General features: G+C 46.9%; 1 protein-coding gene across 15 annotated transcripts in view; it reads right to left on the bottom strand.

Moving 5' to 3' along the window:
- GRIP2 (glutamate receptor interacting protein 2) overlaps nucleotides 1–20,178 on the bottom strand; it is a 246,488-nt gene that overhangs the window by 46,700 nt on the left and 179,610 nt on the right. For 11 of the 15 annotated variants that reach the window (XR_011100171.1, XM_068694238.1, XM_068694237.1 and 8 more), the window contains 6 exons: nucleotides 10,688–10,768; nucleotides 7,980–8,115; nucleotides 7,042–7,187; nucleotides 4,151–4,237; nucleotides 3,781–3,856; nucleotides 3,139–3,284 (listed from right to left, as the gene is read on the bottom strand). Coding sequence is in view for 14 of the 15 variants with exons in the window: in XM_068694238.1 (XP_068550339.1) it covers nucleotides 3,139–3,284; nucleotides 3,781–3,856; nucleotides 4,151–4,237; nucleotides 7,042–7,187; nucleotides 7,980–8,115; nucleotides 10,688–10,768 (672 nt within the window). In the remaining variant the exon portion in view is untranslated. The remainder of the gene's footprint in view (nucleotides 1–3,138; nucleotides 3,285–3,780; nucleotides 3,857–4,150; nucleotides 4,238–7,041; nucleotides 7,188–7,979; nucleotides 8,116–10,687; nucleotides 10,769–20,178) is intronic. The other 4 variants (XM_068694240.1, XM_068694239.1, XM_068694235.1 and 1 more) reach the window with 1 other exon arrangement.

Raw genomic sequence — 20,178 nt, 5'->3', positions numbered from 1 at the left:
TCATCATCTCTAGCAGAGAGCTTCCCCCTCCATGACTCAACCCTCCCGGCTTGCAGCCCAGTGCCTTGTGTCACGGCACACACAGCTTATTTACAGAATAACTATTCAAATGCCACCAGTTTCTGGCTGATCAGTTTATTTGTTGGATTTTTTGTGCGTGTTATTTTTACCCTTTTTTAAAAAGGCCCACAAGATAGAGCGTCGCCACAGGAAAGCATCTGTTTATTGCAATGTTTATCTGGCATCAGCAAAAGGCAGAGACTTTCCCCATGCCCAAGGGAGGTGCATGCCCAGTTTGTGCTCCTTTTAAATGGAAATTAATTTAATTCCTTCAGTGGCCTTGAGAAATCTCAGCCAATTTGACTGAAAGCCTGCTGCAGCCCCATCCTACGCTGGCCTCCCTGGTGGAAGCCAGCAGCCGGGGGATGCTTGGCGGCGGTGGCGAGCAGCTGCTGCAGCCCTTGCACCAAGAGCTCCACGCAGCTCATCCTCAGCACACAATTTGGGCTGGGAAACTGCATGGCCAGCTGGGGACTCCATGATTCAACACTCCCCTGCAGCAGCTTTGGTCTCTCACCAAGGACAGATGTGGCAAAACAACTTTCCTTCCTTGAGGGTCAGCCCACACCTCTCCACTGGTGGCACCCCCGGCTCTTTCAATGAGTCAAGCAAACGGCGTGGCCACGTGCTCCCCAAGCCCCTTCAGCAAGAGCTAGTTTTCAAAATGGGAACAGGGCTGCCAAGTGGAAAGCCTCACCCCACCACCATGTTTTAAAAGAGTGCCAGCACAGTTGTTACTTTTCTCCCCAAATCACAGAGCACACCTTGGGAGGCGGTGGGCTGGGTGAGGGAGGAATGCCAAAGACCATTAGTATGACTAAGGGCTTGGTTGGCAATAACCTGGGCACAAGGATCTGCTTTACCGTGTGTTCTCTTCATCCCATTTAACTGCAGGTCCCCAGCATCCTCATGGCCTCCCTTACCATGCACAGATCCAGGTACTGCTTTCCCTCAGCTCTCCTCAAAGCTCAGGTCCCAGACACCTGCTGCACCCACCACAGCTTGTTCATCTGTTTGGCTAAATGTGGTGCTCCCTCCAAGCTCCTGGTGGCCCCACACTGCTTCCAGCACCTGCTTTTCCCTTCTCTCATCATCTTCCCTTGGTTGCTAAAGAGAATGTCTGTAATATTTGTGATTTGGGGATGAGGCACTCATCCTGCTGCAGTTATTAGCTGTTGCCTTGGCAAAACTGTCTGCAGAGATTGTTTTAAGCTACATGTTCTGCATCAACTTGCCTTTAAAGAAAGCATCCCCTTTATGGGGATGGGGAGGAGCAGTCTATGAAGAAATTAACTGAAAAGGGGCTTGTTTTATACCTTCTTGGGATGTACCTAGTGATGGCCCACTGTATAGCAACAGAAGAGGGAGAAGCACTGCACAGAACCTGATATTGCTTGTGTTCAGCTTCAGGTGGGAGAGTTTCTCAAGAAATACTGAACACTTTCATGACTATCTTTTGCTCCAAGGCAGGATATAAAACAGTCAGCTTTCTGCAACATTTGCACCAGGAGACCATACAAAGAAGAAAACCTACCACAGCCCATTTCCCACACACCACTAAACGTTTGCTTCTGTTCAGACCGCAAAGCTCTGTGCAAAATCCCTCCCCAGCCCTGCCTGTCCCACATCCTGGGCAGGACAGCCCTTACTGACCTCTGCAAAGCTACCACAATCAAAATCTTTGAAAAAGGTAGACAATGCGGTTTGGGTAGTTTCTGATTTCCGTAATTTAAGAGTTTCCTCTTTTTCTTGAATGCCAGCCAACCTCTAAAGAGCAGCTGCTACTGTAACATGGCAGAAGCCAGGCAGCAGGCAGGTAACTGCAGAGCCATCCAGTTTTCCTTCCAGCTGTCCCAGCAGGGTACGTGTCTGTGTGACACAGCTGCCCAGCTCCTGGCAGCCTCTCTCCCCAGGGGAGACAGCTCCGTACGCCCATGCCTGTGGAGTTTGTACTGAATGGAAGGGTAGTTTGTGGGAAGGAGACAGAGAAGGAAGCAGAAAGTCCTCAAGGGTTGCAGAAGGAGTTCACTTATTCTGAAGCAACCCTCTTGCAACAAGTTCTGGTGTTCTCAGCTCTCTTTGCTTGTCAGTGGGGTGGAATTAAACTCTCACAGCTACAGATCCTTTTGATTTCCTTCCTCACTGGTAAATCAGAAAATAACCTGATCTGACTCCTATTTCTCACTGGATCCCAGGCTCAGATGTGCTAGACTGGTTTGCGGGATTTGCAGAAGAGACTTCAAACTGGTCCAGCTTGTGGCTCCTGTGCAAGCAGAAGCCCCTCTGGAGACACATATACAACACCAAAATCAAACACACAGCTCAGTGCGCTTCCAGAGCCAGCACAGCTTCAGACTCTGTAGTAACCTTAAACTCATTAACAACACTCCCTGCAGTAACAGCTGTGTGTCACAAAGCCAGCTCAAAATGACTTTACAGTAGCTAATAATAAATCCTTTCCCTGAGCTTGAAACTGAAAATCAAATGGAAAGGAAAAACAAAACAAAACACTCAAAGTTGGTATCTACTGTGTACATCATTTTTAGAAATACCCATCCTCTGCCCTCCAGTAAGTTCTGTCTTTTTGGGGTCAATCAGTTGGACATTCCTCGTTTATTGCAGAAGCAGATCTGAACTGAAAGTTCTAAGAAAGGGAATAGCTCTAGAATTAAACAGGGTCAAAATTCAGAACCAAAGCCACTGCCACTTCAAGTCAATGCCTGCTTGCAGCTCATTGCCCTGCTCACATTTAATACCGGTATTTGCAAGGCTGGCAGAGTACCAACATTCCAACCCCCTTCAACTCTGACTTCTCCCATGTCCTCTTTGTCTACATTAGAAATTCCTCCTTTTCCCCTTCTAAAATCAGTCGACACTCCTGTCAAGACATGTCACTGGATAAGGACACTTCAAATACCTCCAACTAAGCCGCCTTTGAACTCTATCCCCTACGCCCATGCTGGCAGCACAGTGCTCAGCAACTTTTGTGCTGAAACTGAGTATCCCAGTTGCTGCCCCCAGTCTTGCATACTTTCCAGGCTGTCAGAGAAAATGCCACCCCAGCCATTTTGGCCTTACCCATGATGGTCACATCATACTCTATCTGGAAGAGTGCCTCCTGGCTGCACTGCCGCAGGATATTGAGGGCGTCAGCGTGGGTCATGCTGTGCAGAGGAATCCCATCAACGCTCAGCAGCCTGTCCCCAATTTTCAAAGACCCTTCCCTGTAGGAACCAACAGGCAAAAGTTACTTTTTTTTTCATTTATATATTTTTATATGCTTGTGTAGTTATATATAAAGTAAATTACTTTGATCCTGTAAGAGTTGAACACTCCCTGGGACAATAGCTTTGGTTATTTATAGTGTCAGGCCCATCACATTAAATTAGCAGCCTGAGAATAGATAGGCTGCCTCCTGCTTTCTAATATAGCATCAGCTCTTCATCTGCACAGGGTTAATTAGGTGGCTGCCTCTGGAAGAGGAGTTTCTGGTGTTTAGGTCATAAACCTCATTGTATCTGGTGCTAATAGGCCATCCTATGAACACCAGATCCAATCTGCCTGCACACCACAGACCCCACACCACCTCTGTAGCACCACAGCACCAGCAAGAGAGGCCTTGGGGTGTCACCAGCAAGGAGGACAAAAAGGACACATGTCCAAAAATGTGGTGAAAGCTGCCCGTCTGTCTTGTGAAAGCAGATATTGGAGGAGCATTACCTGTCTGCTGGGCCACCTGGCCTCACGTAAGTGAGCACCAGCGGTCTGGACTTGTGCCAGTCTTCATGGGCTCCCCCTGTAAGCAAACCGGGAAAGCCGTCAGTCACTGGAGGTTTCGAAGTCTGAATTAGAGTGCTGCGAAAGTAGAGACATTTATCACACAACAGCTGACACAGCTTGAAAGCAATGCAAAGAGTGCCCTAGATTAGGCAGCCGGCAGTCCTTGAAGGCTGCACGAGATGCTCTCCAGGGCACACTTTTGTTTCTCATCTGAGGTTTATGACATTCCCTATCTTTTCTCTTCCTGCTTCCCATGTCACCTCTGCCAGTGCTTGTCCCCGAATCATTTCTCACCGAAGAAGCCACTAACCTCGTAGCACAAAGCCAAAGCTGTTGCCTTCCTTGTAGAGGGACACCTCGATGGTCTTGGGAATAATGCCAGCACTGCTCTCCGGCACTAAACGAAGAGAGAGAAGCTTGGTTATCCCACACAAGTCTTTTCCATGCCACTCTACAAAATAATATCACATAACAGCATTAAAACAAAAATCCCTATCTCCAGATTGTATTGTGCCTGTTTGGAGGCAAAAAAAGTATGAGCCAGACACATGTACCTTCACTAGAGCCAAGGATCATGTTTTGGGATGACTGGACCAGTTCAGCGTTGTACATCTCACCTCAAATTTGTCTTGGATAATACTCTGACATTCAAGTAAAACCCTCTCGTTTATCAACCAGCTTTAATGTGTTCAGTATTACTCAAAAGCCAGAAGCTTCTGGTGCAGATGGAAACTTATTTTTAAAAAAAAAAAAAGAGCAGCAGCAGCAGTGTAAGGACAGCCACTGGCTGACCTTAAAGAAAATGAAAATCCCAAATCCTCAGCGCAAAAGGTTGAGGTTTTTTTTCCCTTTCCTCCCACATTTTGACTTTAAAAAAAGATTAAGTGAATCCTTTAAACTGATCCTAGGGCAATTCAGTAATGTTATGTTAAATACACAGTACTGTTTAATGTACAAAAGTAAAGAGGAAAAGAAAGAAAACTGTTGCTGTCTCTTGCGGTCCCCTGTTATTTAATGATTTATTGAAGTACTGCTGTGAATATGAGACAATTTCCCAGTCTTCTCTGATGGTACAAGGCATTTTAGCCTAGTCTGCTCCAAAAAGATCAATTCCTAATCTTCAAAAGAGAGAAAAGACCAGGAGCTCGACTTCAGCCTGGCAAGTTGGAGTGAAAGACACCCCGAGCACATCCAGCCAGCCTTTCCCTTTGGCTCGGGAGGGGTCTTTGAAACCACTTTCCCCTCTGTCCTCACAAACCACACTGATTCTCACTGCCAAGCTTCCCAAGGACTTGCAACATGCCCCAGTTAGGGTTAAACTAATCCAGAAGATGCAGAGCTGAGGCACGGTACCCCCTTGCAGGCAGGCAGCCCCGGGGACAAGGCCAAATAAACCCCCAAAGCAGCCCCCGCACATCCTGCACAGGATGCTGACAGGGATGCAGCCTCGAAATACTTCAGAAGGGAAAAGCTTGGGGCACAGGCAAATGGGTGATACATACCAAGAAAAGAGCATAAAGCATCCCCAAATGAGTTAGGAAGCTGTCCAATTTCTGTCCTAAGCAGCCAAGCATGAAGTTCTGCAGCAGCCTTTGGTAAGAGCAGTGGGAGCAGGGAAACCTAAGCTGGTGCTAATGCAGGGCTCGCTTTATTCATGAAAGCGATGATGTGACACAGTGGCCTGAAAACTAGACTTAGACTCGCAAGGTCTCTTCCAAAGCAGGAAATTACAAACTGGGGAGAAAAACTGAAAGCCACAAGCGCAAGCTATTGAATTGCACTATCCTTCTGGTTTTTGCCTGGGGAGAGAAAGAGGCGAGTGCACACAGCAAGAGCAAACCTTCAGCACAGATAAAAGCACACGAGCAACCAACAATGAACTGGAGCCAGGCAGTAACGGACGAGTCCCTGTACTCTGCAGTGCTTCTTTGTTTGGATGAGTCATAAACAACATCAATAATCTCATCTGTCAGAAGTCACTATTTCAGTGGGTTCTTCCTGCTCATTCAGAACTGGAGACATTTTGCGTCGCTGCTATTGATTGAGCCATGCGGTATTGGCACTGCTCCTTAGCTGCTAAGGACAGCTTATCAGATTCCTAATAGCCAGCCTCACAGCTACGCAGAAAGGTTATTAAGAGTTGCCATCTCTGCATGGAAAAACTGAACCATGGGGTTCTGTGGTTTGGGTAAATTTATGTATTTATTTATTTAATTTATCTGTGGTTTGGGTTTGGGTAAATTTATTTATTTATTTACTTTTACCAGGGCTGTATGCAAAAGCTAACTAACATTTCCAGCAAAACAGAGGGGGATGAAGAACACAGATTCAAATAATTCAGATTTGTTTTTTACTTCTTAGGACTTTATATGGTCATCTATATATTCAGTATCTTTCATGTAAAGGCAGCAGCTACAGCAAAGCTATAAAGTTTAAGATGGGTTGCTAGCTGGGGTAAAATGTTTCGATTTCATTAGTTGTGCTTTTGCCTTTTTTATTTTTAGTTTTTCTATTTCTTCTGCCCAGTCATCCTCTGATTGACCCTCTGAGTAACTGAGTGAGTAATAACCAGGGAGATCATTTTCACAGTGATGACTGTGATGAAAAACTGTACTGAGGTATTTATTTGTTACAATCAGACCAAAGAAACCAGGGCAAAAGCACAGTCTCCCACATCAGGTCACAAGCCCTGTTTATGAGATCTGGGCCTGCCGGCCTCTGCCAGGGGCCCCTTAGCTCGAAGGCAGATTGCTTCAGCTTCCCTTCTGAAAACACCCAACATTTCAAAGCATCTTGAGGAGTAACTGCACTTGCTGCAGTTCAGAAAAGAGGATCTGGCAATATATGCTTAAAACTGAATAAAATCTCCCATAGCCACGCTCCAAAAGGGAAAAAGAAAAACAAGCTGAAGGAGCATCAGGAGGCAGATTGGCCTGTGCTACCAAGTCACTTGGAGGCAAGACAGATCTAATCAGCCATCTCCTGCCGGTGTGCATGAACGGGCACCCACTGTGCTGGAAAAAGCACTCTGCTCTGACCGCACGCAGCTCTGCAACATCCACCGCGAGCAGATGAAGGCAGAACATCACAGTGCCCCCGGACATCGCCTCGGCCACGATGGCTCAAGCACGAGCAAGCCCATCTGCACCCCGGGACAAAGCGTGGCCAAGAAAAGCGAGCAGCATCGTCAGAGGCACCCACCGGCTGGCGGCAGCTCATACTCTACTTCTAGCACTACCCTTTCGCCCACGTTTTTCAGCAGGCTGATGATCTCGTCGTGCCGCAGCTTGGTCAGGTTAATGCCGTTCACCGACTTGATGTAATCCCCGACGTTCAGCTGGTCACTTCTGCAAAAAAGGAAAGAGAGAGCAGTGGTAGGACACAGCCTGTGTTATGTGTGCCTGATGAACCTTTGGTAACTGCCAAGATTTTGTGAACAAGCCACCAACATCAGGCTGATCTTAGCTGCCTTATTGCATGTGCCTGCTTCCAGAGAGAAATGCTAAAATCCAAGCCATCTATCTTTCCCACTGGCAAGCATTCAGAGCTGTACATACAGTAACAATTGCTGTACATGCATTCACAACCTCTCTTTTTGTTGCTCAATTCCCGTTCACATAGACCAATCAGTCAAAGAGAAGCATACCAAGAGCTGTCTGAAATAAAAATCCAACAGGAGAAAAGAAAACATCTTGCCTTTTGCCTGTTTTCTACAAAATTGTTCAATTACCCTTTCCCTTCATCTGCTTCTTGGAGCCTTTCTTCTCCCCTTCCTTTTCTGAGCCAGTCATGTTACTTACACACTCAGTATTCAGAACAGATACAATATTAAACCACTTGGCTTGATCAAGATGTATTGTACCATGCAGCTCTCCTGACAAGGCTGCCTAATTTCACAGAATCCCAAATATCCCTACAGAAAATTTCAGAGCATAATTGCACAGAGCATGGGAAATAACTCAAAATAGAAGACATTCGACTTACTGAAGCAACAACTTTGCATTCTGAGACACGTGGAAAAAAAAAAGAAGCCGAGTGCCAATTATTTTAATTATAACCATACTCGTTCAGAAGCTAGAACATGCAACTACTCCCCTCCAGCTTTCCCATGCTCTCTGTGCCCCATCTCCCTTTCTCACCTTGCTGCCAGTCCTCCCGGCCTCAGATTGGAGACCCTTGGCTTTCCATCTTTGTCCGTGCCACCCGAAATGGTTAGCCCAAGGGTGCTTCCTTCCTTCTTAATCAGCTCCACGATGGTGACCCCTCTGAACTCTTCTGAAAGATCAGGAATAAAGGCAAGCCCCTCAGTGGAAGGCACATTCCTCCCAGTCCCAAGGAGAGCCTTTTCCTACAGGTGGTGGGAGAGCAGAGCTGCGATGATTTATACCGTTAGCAGGAAGAGAAAACTTTTCTTTGAATTGGAATTGTGAAAGAGAAGTGTGCCTGGTGGACCTGCAGGAGTGGTGGGAAAGCATTGCATGCGGGTCTGGCAGGCAACACCAGGCAGGGCAAGGCAGGGGAGTGAGGGCTTGTGAGAGGACGAAAACGCTGTGTTTCCAGGGTGCTGGGAGCTGGGCAGAGCCCCAGGGAGATTACCTCAGGAGCTATGTTTTATACGGACTGGGGTAGGTGTTTGGAGGGCTGCGTGGCAGTCACAGTTCCCAGGCAGGAGGATGCTGTGGAGCTGCAGTAGCTGCCTGGATGGACAGAATAGGGTGGATCTTAAATACTGTGATTTAAAAAACATCCTGAGATGTCAATGAAGTTGGGAGGTAAAGAACATAACGTAGGGAGGGGATCCTGCCGTCAGCAGGGGAAGGAGTGGGAGGCACAAACTTAATTCATTCACAGCAGCGTCTGCACGATCTCCATCTGGTCCATGTCAAACTTCTTCCATGCTACCCACATCTACACCTCGAATCAAGCCTGACCTTATGCCAGCTTTGATCCCAATACAGCTCACCTCTGGGCTTTACAAAAACAGTGTCCCTAAACTATTTGAATGTAAGGAATTAACGTGGAGGAGGGGAATGAGCTTGTGGGGGAGCCAGCAGCAGCCCAAGGAGAGACCAAGAGCTCCGCTGACTTGGCAGAAGGCAGCTCCACGTTAATCCACACGACGGCACTCGCACTCTGCTCAGAGGACAACTAGCCCCGGGACAAATGAGATGACTTTCATGCCTTGCCAGAGCCTCCTCTAAGAAGCTTTTGCAGAATTTGTCTACAACATGATCCGTCCACCTCCACTCTCGCTGGGTACTGAAAACCCTCACAGATTTACAGCAGAACGTCAGCCTCCTTCACGCAGGGCAACCTTCTCCAAAGCCGTGCAGGAGGAGGCAGTGATGGGCACTGGCAGCAAGTGGACACAAGCAGTGCCATGGCTGTGGAACAAGACTCATGCTGCAAATGACCTACGAGTGCTCATTCGCACAGCAAGCCCCACGAGGCTTAAAGGGAATGCTGTGCTTCAAGAGGGAACATTAAAAACCTCCTGCATGCTATGATTTCCACAGCAAGGCGGGTTGTTGTAAATAACACACTGACACAGCAGATCTGTGCTTGTGCTTCCCCTCTCTGTCCTCTTTTACTGGGAGAAAACGCGTGTCGTTTGGCACCACGGTGCCTCACCATTAGCACAGTGCTCCTTGTGTAATGCCATCGTGACTCGAGAAATTGCACCTCACTACATCCTGCCACGCGCTACCTGGTTTGTGAAGCACTTCCAAGAACAACCCGTGCACTTGATTAACACAAGTGGAGAACCTCTTTGCAATCTAGCACCGGTCTGGAAGGCTTTCAGGCACCGCTGGGTCTCTTTTTAACGTGGTAACGGCAGCTTGTTGCAAAACAACAGGTCCATAATGCTCCTGCTCTTTAAGCTCAACCAGCTTTGACCCCTTGCCAACTCAGTAACTTAGTTCTCCATTCACCAGCCCAGGATCCCAGGGGTTGCCAGAAACTTTGTGGGGCTCCCCACCGTGCTGGAAGGAACGCGAGCCATCCGGCACCATCCTGCAGATTTCCTCTCAACTGCAGACGTGACTGATCAACACAGATGGTGCCGCGAGGGGAGATTATTAGCTCTTCAATGGGGTTTAATTTTGATCCTTGAAAAGTGTTTAAAATGAGAACTCCCAGAGTGCAATTACCCATTGTTGTGGGTTCAAGGAGAAATCACTGCTCTGGAAAAAAGCAGGTTCCTGGGATCAATCTATCAAGGTAAGCAATAAGGGACGTCAGCCAAAGCCTCCATAAATCTGCTGCTGCTATCGGAGACTCACACAGATGTGAAAGTGAGCTGGTTAAGCTGGATCTGGTCCTTCACGACACGGCCTTTAAGTGCCATATGAGTAATCTCGCGTTTCTTCTATTGGCACTTACGCCTAGATTTTGCTGTTCAAATGGCAAAAGGGCCCTGTTCCCTCCCCAGGCTCTGCAACATGCAAAACCAAACCTGAGTCATTAATGGTCAGAAGACAAAATCAAGCCCTGTGCTTTATTAGGAAGGAGACGAGCTGCCAGCCTCCCCCTGCCCTGCAAGCCTGATGTGGCAGCACTCCCTCCCTCTCTCCTTTGCCATTATTTTCCTCTTTGCAGGTGTCAGCTGAGGGCAGGAACTGATCCTTCCCCAGCTCACTGTGACCACCATTAATGGCTCCTCACTGGACCACAGTTGCACCAGGCCCATACCACTCACTGCACTGGCTACTGCCATCCATTTCTGCCCTCCAGTAAAAGCCTTGCTGTTAGATACACCAAAAAGGGGAGTTACTCTTTTGGGGTAAAGCCAGGTAAAGCGTAATGCATGCCCCGAAGTGTTGGAGGGGTCGGTCCCCTCCTTTACCTGGGATGCTTTGCCTCCTGGAGACCAGGGCTGCGTCCATCCCGCCGGAGTCCTTGCTCCCCTTCGAGTAAGGGCCATCATCTGGGGGCAGAGCAAACACCGAAGCTGAAATTAGTGTCAAAAGCAACAGACAACAGCAAAAGCACAGCACTGCAAAACGTTCGTCCTTGTTGACACTGGAAGTAGGATCAGGACCTCATCACAGACTGTGGGGGAGAAAAATCACTGCCAGCCCTGGCTTCTCGCTGCGTCACGGGGGCTCTCCAGCCTTTTAGGGAGGGAGGGAAAGAAACGAGGCAGCAGTGGTGCAATAACATTATCTGATTTATTCCTCTGGGAGCTAATCCGTTAGGAGAGAGCGAAATTTCCTTGCTCCTGTAATTATGTGGAACAGCTGAGGACAGGGAGAGCTGTGGCATTAGTCTCACAAGTTTTAAGCCTGTCATTATGCTTGTGAAGAAACTTATGGTCTCTGGAAATGGAGTTATACATCTGGACACTAACAGGGCTCTAAATCACTATACTTGAACGAAATTGCCTATTCTTATAGATCCCATTATTTCAAAGTCACATTTTCCTGCTGCTGTTCCAGCCTCTGTACAGTACAGAGAGCACCTTCTCTTAAGTGACTTAAAAAAAAAAAAAAGGCAGAAGAAGGAGAAAATAGAGTTATACACTGTAAATGCAGTGTGGCATGATTTGAAATTTAAATATAAAATATTTCAATATCTCTGTATTCTCCTGTTGGAAGACACCTATCTTGCAGAGAGGTTATTTGCAGAGAGGGGAGCATGCTTCTCCACATTTAATTGGCATATATCTACAACGTCTGTTTTTCTGGCATTTCCTAAAAAGCTGGGGCTTCGTCAGGCAATAATTTCCAGTAACTACGCAGTATCAGATAATTCCCCTTCTCAGTGCCCACATTCCTGGATTGCCCTTCCCAATCCTCCAGTAGCTGTGCAGGTTTACAAATTGTCCGTGGCAGTTTAAATACAGATTACCAAAAAACCCAGCCACGTGCTCCTGTCCACAGCCCTCCAGTAACTCCTATTTCAGTTACTGAGGAGTTTTTGTCTCGTTGTGTACAAGGGGAATAACAACTTCTGTTCCTTGGTCTGTACACAGAGCAACCAGAACAGCCCTCTGTCCCCACAAACAGACCAATGATGGTGTAAACTGAAGCATGTGGGTTACACTGAAATGCCAAGAGCTGGAGTTTACTCAAGGGCTTGAGCATTTTTAAGAAGTGAAATGAAACAAGTTTCCATGTAAGGTAGTTTCCAAAAAGGCAAAACACACACATATATTTTAATTCTTGATGCCCCAGCCGAAGGAACTTCACAAGTTGACAAAACTCAGTGAAACATTCTGGCTGACCCAAATCTGTATTTCTAAGCATAAAAAACTTCAGCTGAAAAATAAGCACCCTTCAGTTTTTCAACCCAAGTTGAGCAGCCCATAGGGGGATAACATGGATGTTCAGACCTTAGATCTTTCTCCCATGTCAGTTTGAAGGCTTTTCCACCACCATTAAACTGAGGATTTTTAATAAAGCAAGAATCAGCACTTGGCACTAGACCATCACCAAGCAGTGCCAAGTCCAACAAACACTGAACCGTGGTACCCAAGCAGCCAGGACCTCTGCAAAATGAGGGGAGAACAAGGCTCTGCCTTTCAAAAGGAGGAGAAAACATTGCCCTGACCGTGGAGATCTCTCAGCATGACACAGTGCTGACAGCGAAACCAGCAGCTATGGCTTGGCTATAACAGCAGGAGCCAAGTCAAGGCACTGACTTCAGATGGGTGCTGGTGCAGCCTGGCATCAGCTCTAGGAGCAGAAAGCCTGAAAATTAAATTTGCATTGTAACGGCAATGGCCTTTTGGGTGATGTGGAAGTCAGGGACAAGGTTAATCTGGGCTTAATGACTCTGGAAAGTTTAATTTACTCATGGCAGTTTGGCTCCAGCATGCGAGTTTTTAAAAACAAAGCAAAGCCACCTGCCAGCTCCTCTTCTGTAGATGTTCAATAACGATAAAGATTCAGAGCTTTTACTCTCTACCTGTGTTGGCCACGTTCATTTTAATTTCTCTCTCCAGCAGGTTTTACTAATGTCCTGCCTTACCCTTGCTGTCACCCCATGCCTTGCACAACTGCAGAGTCAGAAAAGCGGGATGCTTTGGGAGTACACAGCAGGCATCCCCCAGAGGAGCAGCAGGACGCCGATCCCACTGCTGCCTGCACACTCCGCTCAGCCCAGCGGCCATCACCTCCCTTCATTTCTCTCCCAAGTGCAGGAGCATGTTGGAGGAGGAACCTCAAAACAGCAGCTCAGGATACCCAGCACGAGGTTGCTTTTTCAGCACCGGAGCTGGGTCTGCAAAAGGCACCTGCAAAATTCCCTGGGAGCCTCGCTTTCCATGCGAGAGCACTGCCCTGGGTAGCACACCTGAGGCAGCAATGCTCCAAGGATGATGGGAACCCTGCACTCCCGGGGAACCACGCAAGATGGTTCGGAGCCAGCTCCATAATCTGTTGGCAGAGGGAAGCAGTCAACCATCTGCTTCGCATAAACACACCGCCCTGGACCAGACAGCCACCGGCGCTCCTCTGCGCTTCGCTTCCCCATCGCAACCCCAATCCCTATCGATACAAAACCCCGTTTTGCTGTCTCCCTCCCGGCCCAGGCACAGGCAGGCAGACGTGGCTGCCATTTCAGCAAGCCAGCAGCTCGCCCATGAGCCACCCGCTCCCCCTGGCAGCCCAGAGCTGGGACCCACGCTGCCAGCAATTCGCACCGAGCCCCCCACGTCCTCGGCCGCCGGCTGGGCTGGCAAATAATTAGCACCACGGCTCCCCTTCCCTTATCACTTCTCCCTTCCAAATCCAGTTGATTATGCTAAAAATATTTGTGTTTTTTTTCACTCATTATCTGGCTAAAATGTTTGAAGAGGAGAGGAAGCTGCCACATGCCACCTGCCGAAGTGCGAATTGGCATTTGCTCGCATTAGCATCCCCACCGCGCGGCTCTTTGTTCATTTTCAGCCCATTTCCTGCTCTGCCACTCAAGCTGGTATTAATGGGGACACTTTGGGGGGGATTACTTTGGGTTTTAAAAGAAGGAATTCCAGCTCTTTTTGCTCTCTCCCTGTCATTTCCCCTGCCTAGCACAGCTCCGCCTCGGAGGGAAGGCAGCAGCCTCTCTGCTCAGCCGGCCCAAAGGCAGCGCCAACCAAAGCACTGCAAATTCATGAATCTCTCCAATCCCTAAAATTGGAAAATAATGTATTTTTTTAAGCCTGTTCAGATTCCTTTTTTTTTTTTTTTTTTTTTTTTGCAAGCAATCCATGCTGGAGCCATTAGAGGTACATTTTTCGACCTTTTTCTCTCCCACCATGCAGGCCAAGTTTTTTCCAAAGAAAATATTCTGTAATTAGTGTTTTCAAGCAGCGGTGTTGGTGCCAGCCCTACACCTGTCAGAAAAGCTCACCAGGTACATAAGACTCTCAATAAAACCGAGTGCACAACACTTTCCATGCATTGATCCCATAAGGGTCTGTGTCAATATGGAAAAGTTCCCCTAAGTTCTTTTTTTGTCATTTCAGTGACTTCCTACCAGCAGGGAGAGAAGAGCTCCTTGTCCCTGTCCCTACACACAGCCCTGAGCTTTCCTTCCCTGCAGCAAGTGTTGTAGAGTCAGAACGTATCTCATATAGTGCCAAAAAAAAGAGGATATAATCCCACCTCGGTCCCTCAAAAACAAACTTGATAGGTGAAGCAGAGAAGGAGAAACATCCCCTGGCTTTAGCTGAAGTTGCAGCTTTCCCTAGTTAAATTCCCAGTGAGATGTGAGTGCAGGCACCAGGATCCTCTGTCATCAGACACATCTTAAGCCAACCTCTGCAAAAAAATAAGCTTCCTCGGAAAGAGCACTGATTTAGGAGTTCATTATCCCTGCCTGTGGGGGGAAAAAGGAAGGGTTTTTCATTTAGAAGAGTTATTAGTCTGTGTTATTAACACAGATCACTTCTTAATGAATATCGTCACTGGCTAAACAAGGCTCTGGGACAATTAGGCTTCCTGTCTGCCACTTGTTCGGATTCCTCGATCGTTTGAAGACAGTTCCCGCAGAGAAAGTGCATTAATCTTGTGGGAAGACCAAGAAGTAAAACTTCCCATTTGTTTAATGGAAAAAAGACAGTTGGAGACAGTTATTTCACCATAAGGTAATTGCACTCCTTGTTTAGAGAAATGAACACTAAAACAGCGTTCAGAACCAAGTGCTATTCATGCTGACGCAAGCCAGTATTTTTTGCTAGAATAAAAGCCCAGGGCTGAAAGCAGGAACCCAAACAACCAAAACTAAGTGGGATTTGATCCATTTTGAGGAGTTATTTCTGCAAGTCAGAGGAGGAATTCAGCTGCAGACAGATAAGGAGCAGTGAGGGGCGCATGAGAGGGGGTCAGGTAGCTGGTGACACCTCCAGCTGCAGCCTCCTGGCTGCTGCTCTCCAAGGCACGGGGTTTTTAAGTAAGCTGAGTGCCTGAAGATATATTTGAAAAATAATTAGAATCATCTATCCGTACCTTTAGGCACCTTTGGGTTTGGTTTGAAGGCTCTATGCAACCAAAGCTCCCTCTCAGGGGATGTTGGGTTCTTTCAGCATCGCTGTGCGGGTGGGGATGGCTGCGTTACGTCTGTGTGAGAGCAGCACGGCAGTGGCTGTCCATCTCCCTAGTGCTTAGCACTTACCACAAGAGGAAAGCAGGCACAAAGAGGCAAGGGCATGAAAATAAAAAGCCCATTTTCAATGCTGTTACAAATAGGTTGCACAAAGGTAGTTAATTATAGTGTCCAAGGCAGCCCAAGAGCTCCCACCATGCCTCTGCTTCAGCCAGGAGTCTGATTCCACAACAGATCCCACCCTCCTTGGAGGGTGGCTGAGATTTTCTTCTGCTCAATTAAGTCCAAAACTCCTTAGGCCCTTGGAAAAGTCCTACATGAGTTCATGTAAACAGAACCCAAACACATGTTAGAAAAAAAAGAAAAAAAAAAAAGAAAAAACAAACCTGCTAGGGATCTCCAGACTGCGTTTCCTAGAATACTGCAAGAGTTGAACTAGAGTTCGTGCTTCTGCCCTACATAAAACCAGCCCAAGCATCCAGCAACAAATATTCTCAATCCTTAGGCAAGGCAGCTCATGCTCCTGCAATGTGCTTAAAAACAAGAGAGAAGTCACTAAAGCTTTGGGATTGCGCAGCACAAATTCATTTTGATGACAATGACTGTTGTGCTGACTGCTTCCAAAAGACTAATAATAAATTAACTCAACCTCTTAAAAGACACACTATTTTATTCCCCTTTATTCTGCAGGATTTGGGAGTACAGCAGCTGAAAAACCCAGTGCCCATCACAGATCTCATCTCCACCTCCATCACAGAGAAACTGCAACACAGCTCAGCCCCAGGAGCTGCTCAGCCCCAGGTGGGGGTTTGAAATGTTTCTTCCCTTCTCTGCACCAGGCAGATTGTCCAAGAAGTGTCCCCTGCTCGGTGAGCTCAGACTGAAATAGACTGAGCTATTTTGGGAGCTGTCCCTCCCTAATTTCATAAATCTACGCACCGCCGCACCTGTGGCACAAATAGCAGGGGCTGCCTGGTGCTGAGAATTGCCTCGTAATTTTCCCTTCAGTGGCAATAAAGCCCCTTACGGCACACACTCGTGAGTTATGCAGAAGACAAACGAGGGCTTGGGGAAACGTTTCCTCTTTGACTTTTCTTACCACAAATTATCTGAGAGCGCAGCCAAAGAGGACGGTCGCACCATATACAATACCTGTGCTTGCTGGAACTAAGTCCTTGCCCCGAATAAGACAACTGACCTTCCTCCCATTTTCCCAGCCATTCTGGTGAAGAGAAAAAAAAATGTCCCAAGAGTGTCACCAAAAGGCTACCGGTCCCTGTGCCAGCCCCACTGCAGTGACGCTTTGCTCCCTTCCCTGGGGTGGGAGCGTGCCCGCAAGCAGAGGCTGCTGTGGCATCTCCTCCTCCCACCTGTGCAGCCTTTGCTCCTGGCATCAGAGCCAGGAGAACCTGTCCAAACCCTGAGGTTATTCCAGGAGAAAGCCGTAAGTCTGAATCCCCCCTCCCTGATACACACAGCATGAATTCCATCTCCCCACGCCCTCTGCGTCTCCCCTTCTTTTCTTCTGAAGGCTGCATTCATTTATCTACCAGCCCTTCTAAGGCACGTATAATTTCATAACCACCTGCTGCTTTATTCTCAGGAAACGGATCTGTAAAAGATACAATAGCCTATTGTTCAACAAACTCCGTGCTTTGTTCCTCTTTTTTTTTTTTTTTCTTTTTAATAAGAAACCAAAATTACTTTTAAAGGAACAATTTGTTTCAAGCAACCATTTCCAAGCAGAAGTGATGTAGATAATTATTTGCATAGCAGTAGCCGTTATGAGACCAGGCTATGGGCCACAACATGCCTCTGTTACCAAGCAGGTTGACTTCCAGGAGATATCAGGGTGTGCTTCTTCCCCCTTGCAAGCCCTCAGCATGTGCCTAACCCTGATGGATGAAGCCTCCTGCGTCCCATAAGGAAGTGAGAACAGAATTTTAACATTTAATAAATCAGGAGATCTAATTTGTGTGTGTGTGTGTGCACATGCACAAAGCCCGTTTCAGTTGGCTCTGCAGTGAAGCCAGGCTTTGGAAAGATTTAACTCAACTTTCACAGGGTATCAGATACCTCCCAAGGGCTGATCCGAGCCCCATCTGATAAGAACAAATACTGGACCCAGCTGGCAATGCCAAGATGAAGTACTCCTCCTGCTTTCTTTAAATACACAGCATTCCATAAAAAAGCATTAAAAGGGGAGAAATGGGAAAGATGTGATTTAAGAACCTGCAGCCAACCTGCCATTACAGCCTTGTTTTCTTATAGCAGAGACATTGCACAGTGCACTGTCTGCCACCCGTTCGTGCTTTGGAAGCCATCACAGAGCAACTTCATCGAATCAGTGTATCAGCAGGAGGGTGCAACAGAGGACCTGGAAGCAGCTGGTAATTTCCACTCAAGCTATACTGAAAGAAAAAGGAAAATACTTGAAAAAGTGACTCGAAAAATTTTGTTAAACACATATCCTTTTTCTTTTTTTTTCTTGATATTCTATGAAAATTAACTTTGCAGCCTGTCTGTCCTTCCATCCATCTACTGTCCTTTTGCACCTTTGGAAGCCAGTGGCCAATATCCTTCGACCTGGTAGGGAGGGAGAGCCGTCTGAAAGGGGATTAGAGTCCCGTAACTTTCATTACAACTGTGTAGAGTTGAAAAGTCCCAAAAAAGCAAAGCAAAGAGAGCTGCTGCGCAAATAGCTCTAGACCAGCCTCTCCACCCACCTTCTTTTACATGGTAAGGATAAGAGTAAGGGATATGGGATGCAGAACTGTTGAAAATTAGGGTTCATTTGTTCTTCTGCTCGCAGTGATTATATTGTTGTTCTGAAGTAGGCTGGGGTTTCTTTTCTTTCTCTAATTTAAAAATATCAAGGACAACTCTTTCCCCATCCTGGTGAGGACACGCTCCGTGCATTATTCAGGTTCACTAAGAGCTCCTTGAAGGACAGCATGGGCTGGGTCCTTAGCACAAACAGCTTTCCCCATACGAACCCAGAACATCTTCACCTTCAACCATCTCTTCCAAAACATCCTCAAAAAAGTCCGTAAGAAAAGGTCCATTTCAAAAAAGGTCCCTTTTCACCCAGTGAGCCCTCTTCACTTCCATTTTCTTAAGCACTCCCCAACAAAATTTGCATTTCTATTGTACAAGAACTGAAATAGAGAAAGGGAGAGAGAGACTTCCCAAAGTCTCTTACCCTCCCAGGCAATTTTATAGGCAGCTTCATCCTTTTACGTTTATGAACGAGGTGCTGGCAGGGGAAACTACGCACCTCCTCACCCCTTGCAGGTCCCATCCACATGTGCGCACTCAGTATGTGCAATAATTTTGTGCAAGAGGGATAAGAATAGTGCAGAAACCAACTCAATGAGATTATTATTTCTCAATGGTTCTACTGCCTGAAATGATGTTATTAAAGTTACATTTTCCAGTCAATTTTGCAATTTCTTTTGTTAAGCAGTATAGACTGTACTGGGGAGAGCCCAACAATAAGCTAGGAAGATGAAATATTGCTGATCTCCTGATTGTGTTATCTGAAGAAACTACCTTTCCAAAGTAAAAAATTAAAGAGGAATAAGATACATTTTCAGACTGATCTTTTGTGCAAGTTATCCAAGTGAGCAATTGTAATAGGGTGAGAAATGACCAATAAAGGCTGAAGCCGTTCCCAAGGAAGAATGCCTCTCTAGACACAACTGGGTTTATTAATCCAGGCAGCAGGCAGCAGTAAATCCTAGCTGGCAAGGGAATACAATTCTCCCTATTAACTCCAAGCAAGCTTCCAAACTTTTTCTTGAATATGGAGATGGATAAGAAACGCAGCCGGCTGAATCCAAACCCTGGGGAGTTCCCTTCTTTCGAGCAACAAATACCCTACTAAATGACTGTGGAGAGAAATCAAATAAAAAAAGACAGCTCTATTGTGGCTTTTCAAGCAGATGGAATTAAATACTGTCAGTTTATTAGACCATAGCACTCAAATAATTGGTGCCATCTAAACCTAGCGGCCACTACTACCTGCTTGTTTAAAAGCCCTGGAGTTTGTCAAAAAGCAGAGCCAGGCTTTGTTTTAATGAAAAACATCACACAGCTGCTTTCACTGCACAGGGTTTGGCACTGAGCTGCCTCCCAGCTGGGAAGGTTTGTCTAAAGGCACACGCAGGCAGGTAAGCTTTTATCTTGAATACATCAATAGTTAAAATTTATAAATGTCCATGGGGCAAAATGTTTTGTTTTCTGAGCAACAAATATTTACTCTTTAGGAAGAAAACCAAACCAACCAACCCTAAAACCTGGTTAGGCCAGATCTGGCTTACCTAACGCTGGGTGTGCATGCGGGGAGGTGCAGGGAGGAGATGGGGAGGCAGGAGCCAGGTGCCACCAGCAGTGCCGAGCACGCAGCATCCTTGTGTCATGGCCAGGGTGTGAGAGCACGGCACAAGTCAGCAGCGTGGGGAGGGCAGGATGGGGGAGTCAGGACTTCTACCTTTTGAAATGGAGATCAACTTGCTGCAGTGATGGCGATAAGAAATTCTTTGACAAGCTCTGTTTTGGTCCCTGTGATCTCTGCATTAAAAGCGGTACCTGTTGTCTTCCATCCTCCAAGGTCTCATCAAAGACCAGTTGAATCATGAGGTTAACTTCCTGGTGGAAAGAAAACTGTTTCTAACTCCTGTCTCCCACATCTTTCTGGCCCCAAAGTCTCCCAGGAAGGGAGGTAGGGAGCTTCAGGACCACGAAGTAATGCTGCACTGAAGAGAAGAGGGAGAAGCAGTCTGACCTCTGTGCCCACTCATGGGG

Source organism: Anas acuta, chromosome 11, assembly GCF_963932015.1.
Source record: "Anas acuta chromosome 11, bAnaAcu1.1, whole genome shotgun sequence".
Lineage (NCBI taxonomy): Eukaryota > Metazoa > Chordata > Aves > Anseriformes > Anatidae > Anas > Anas acuta.
Note: the sequence above shows the minus strand (reverse complement) of the source record. Positions and strands in the feature narration are given on the sequence as shown.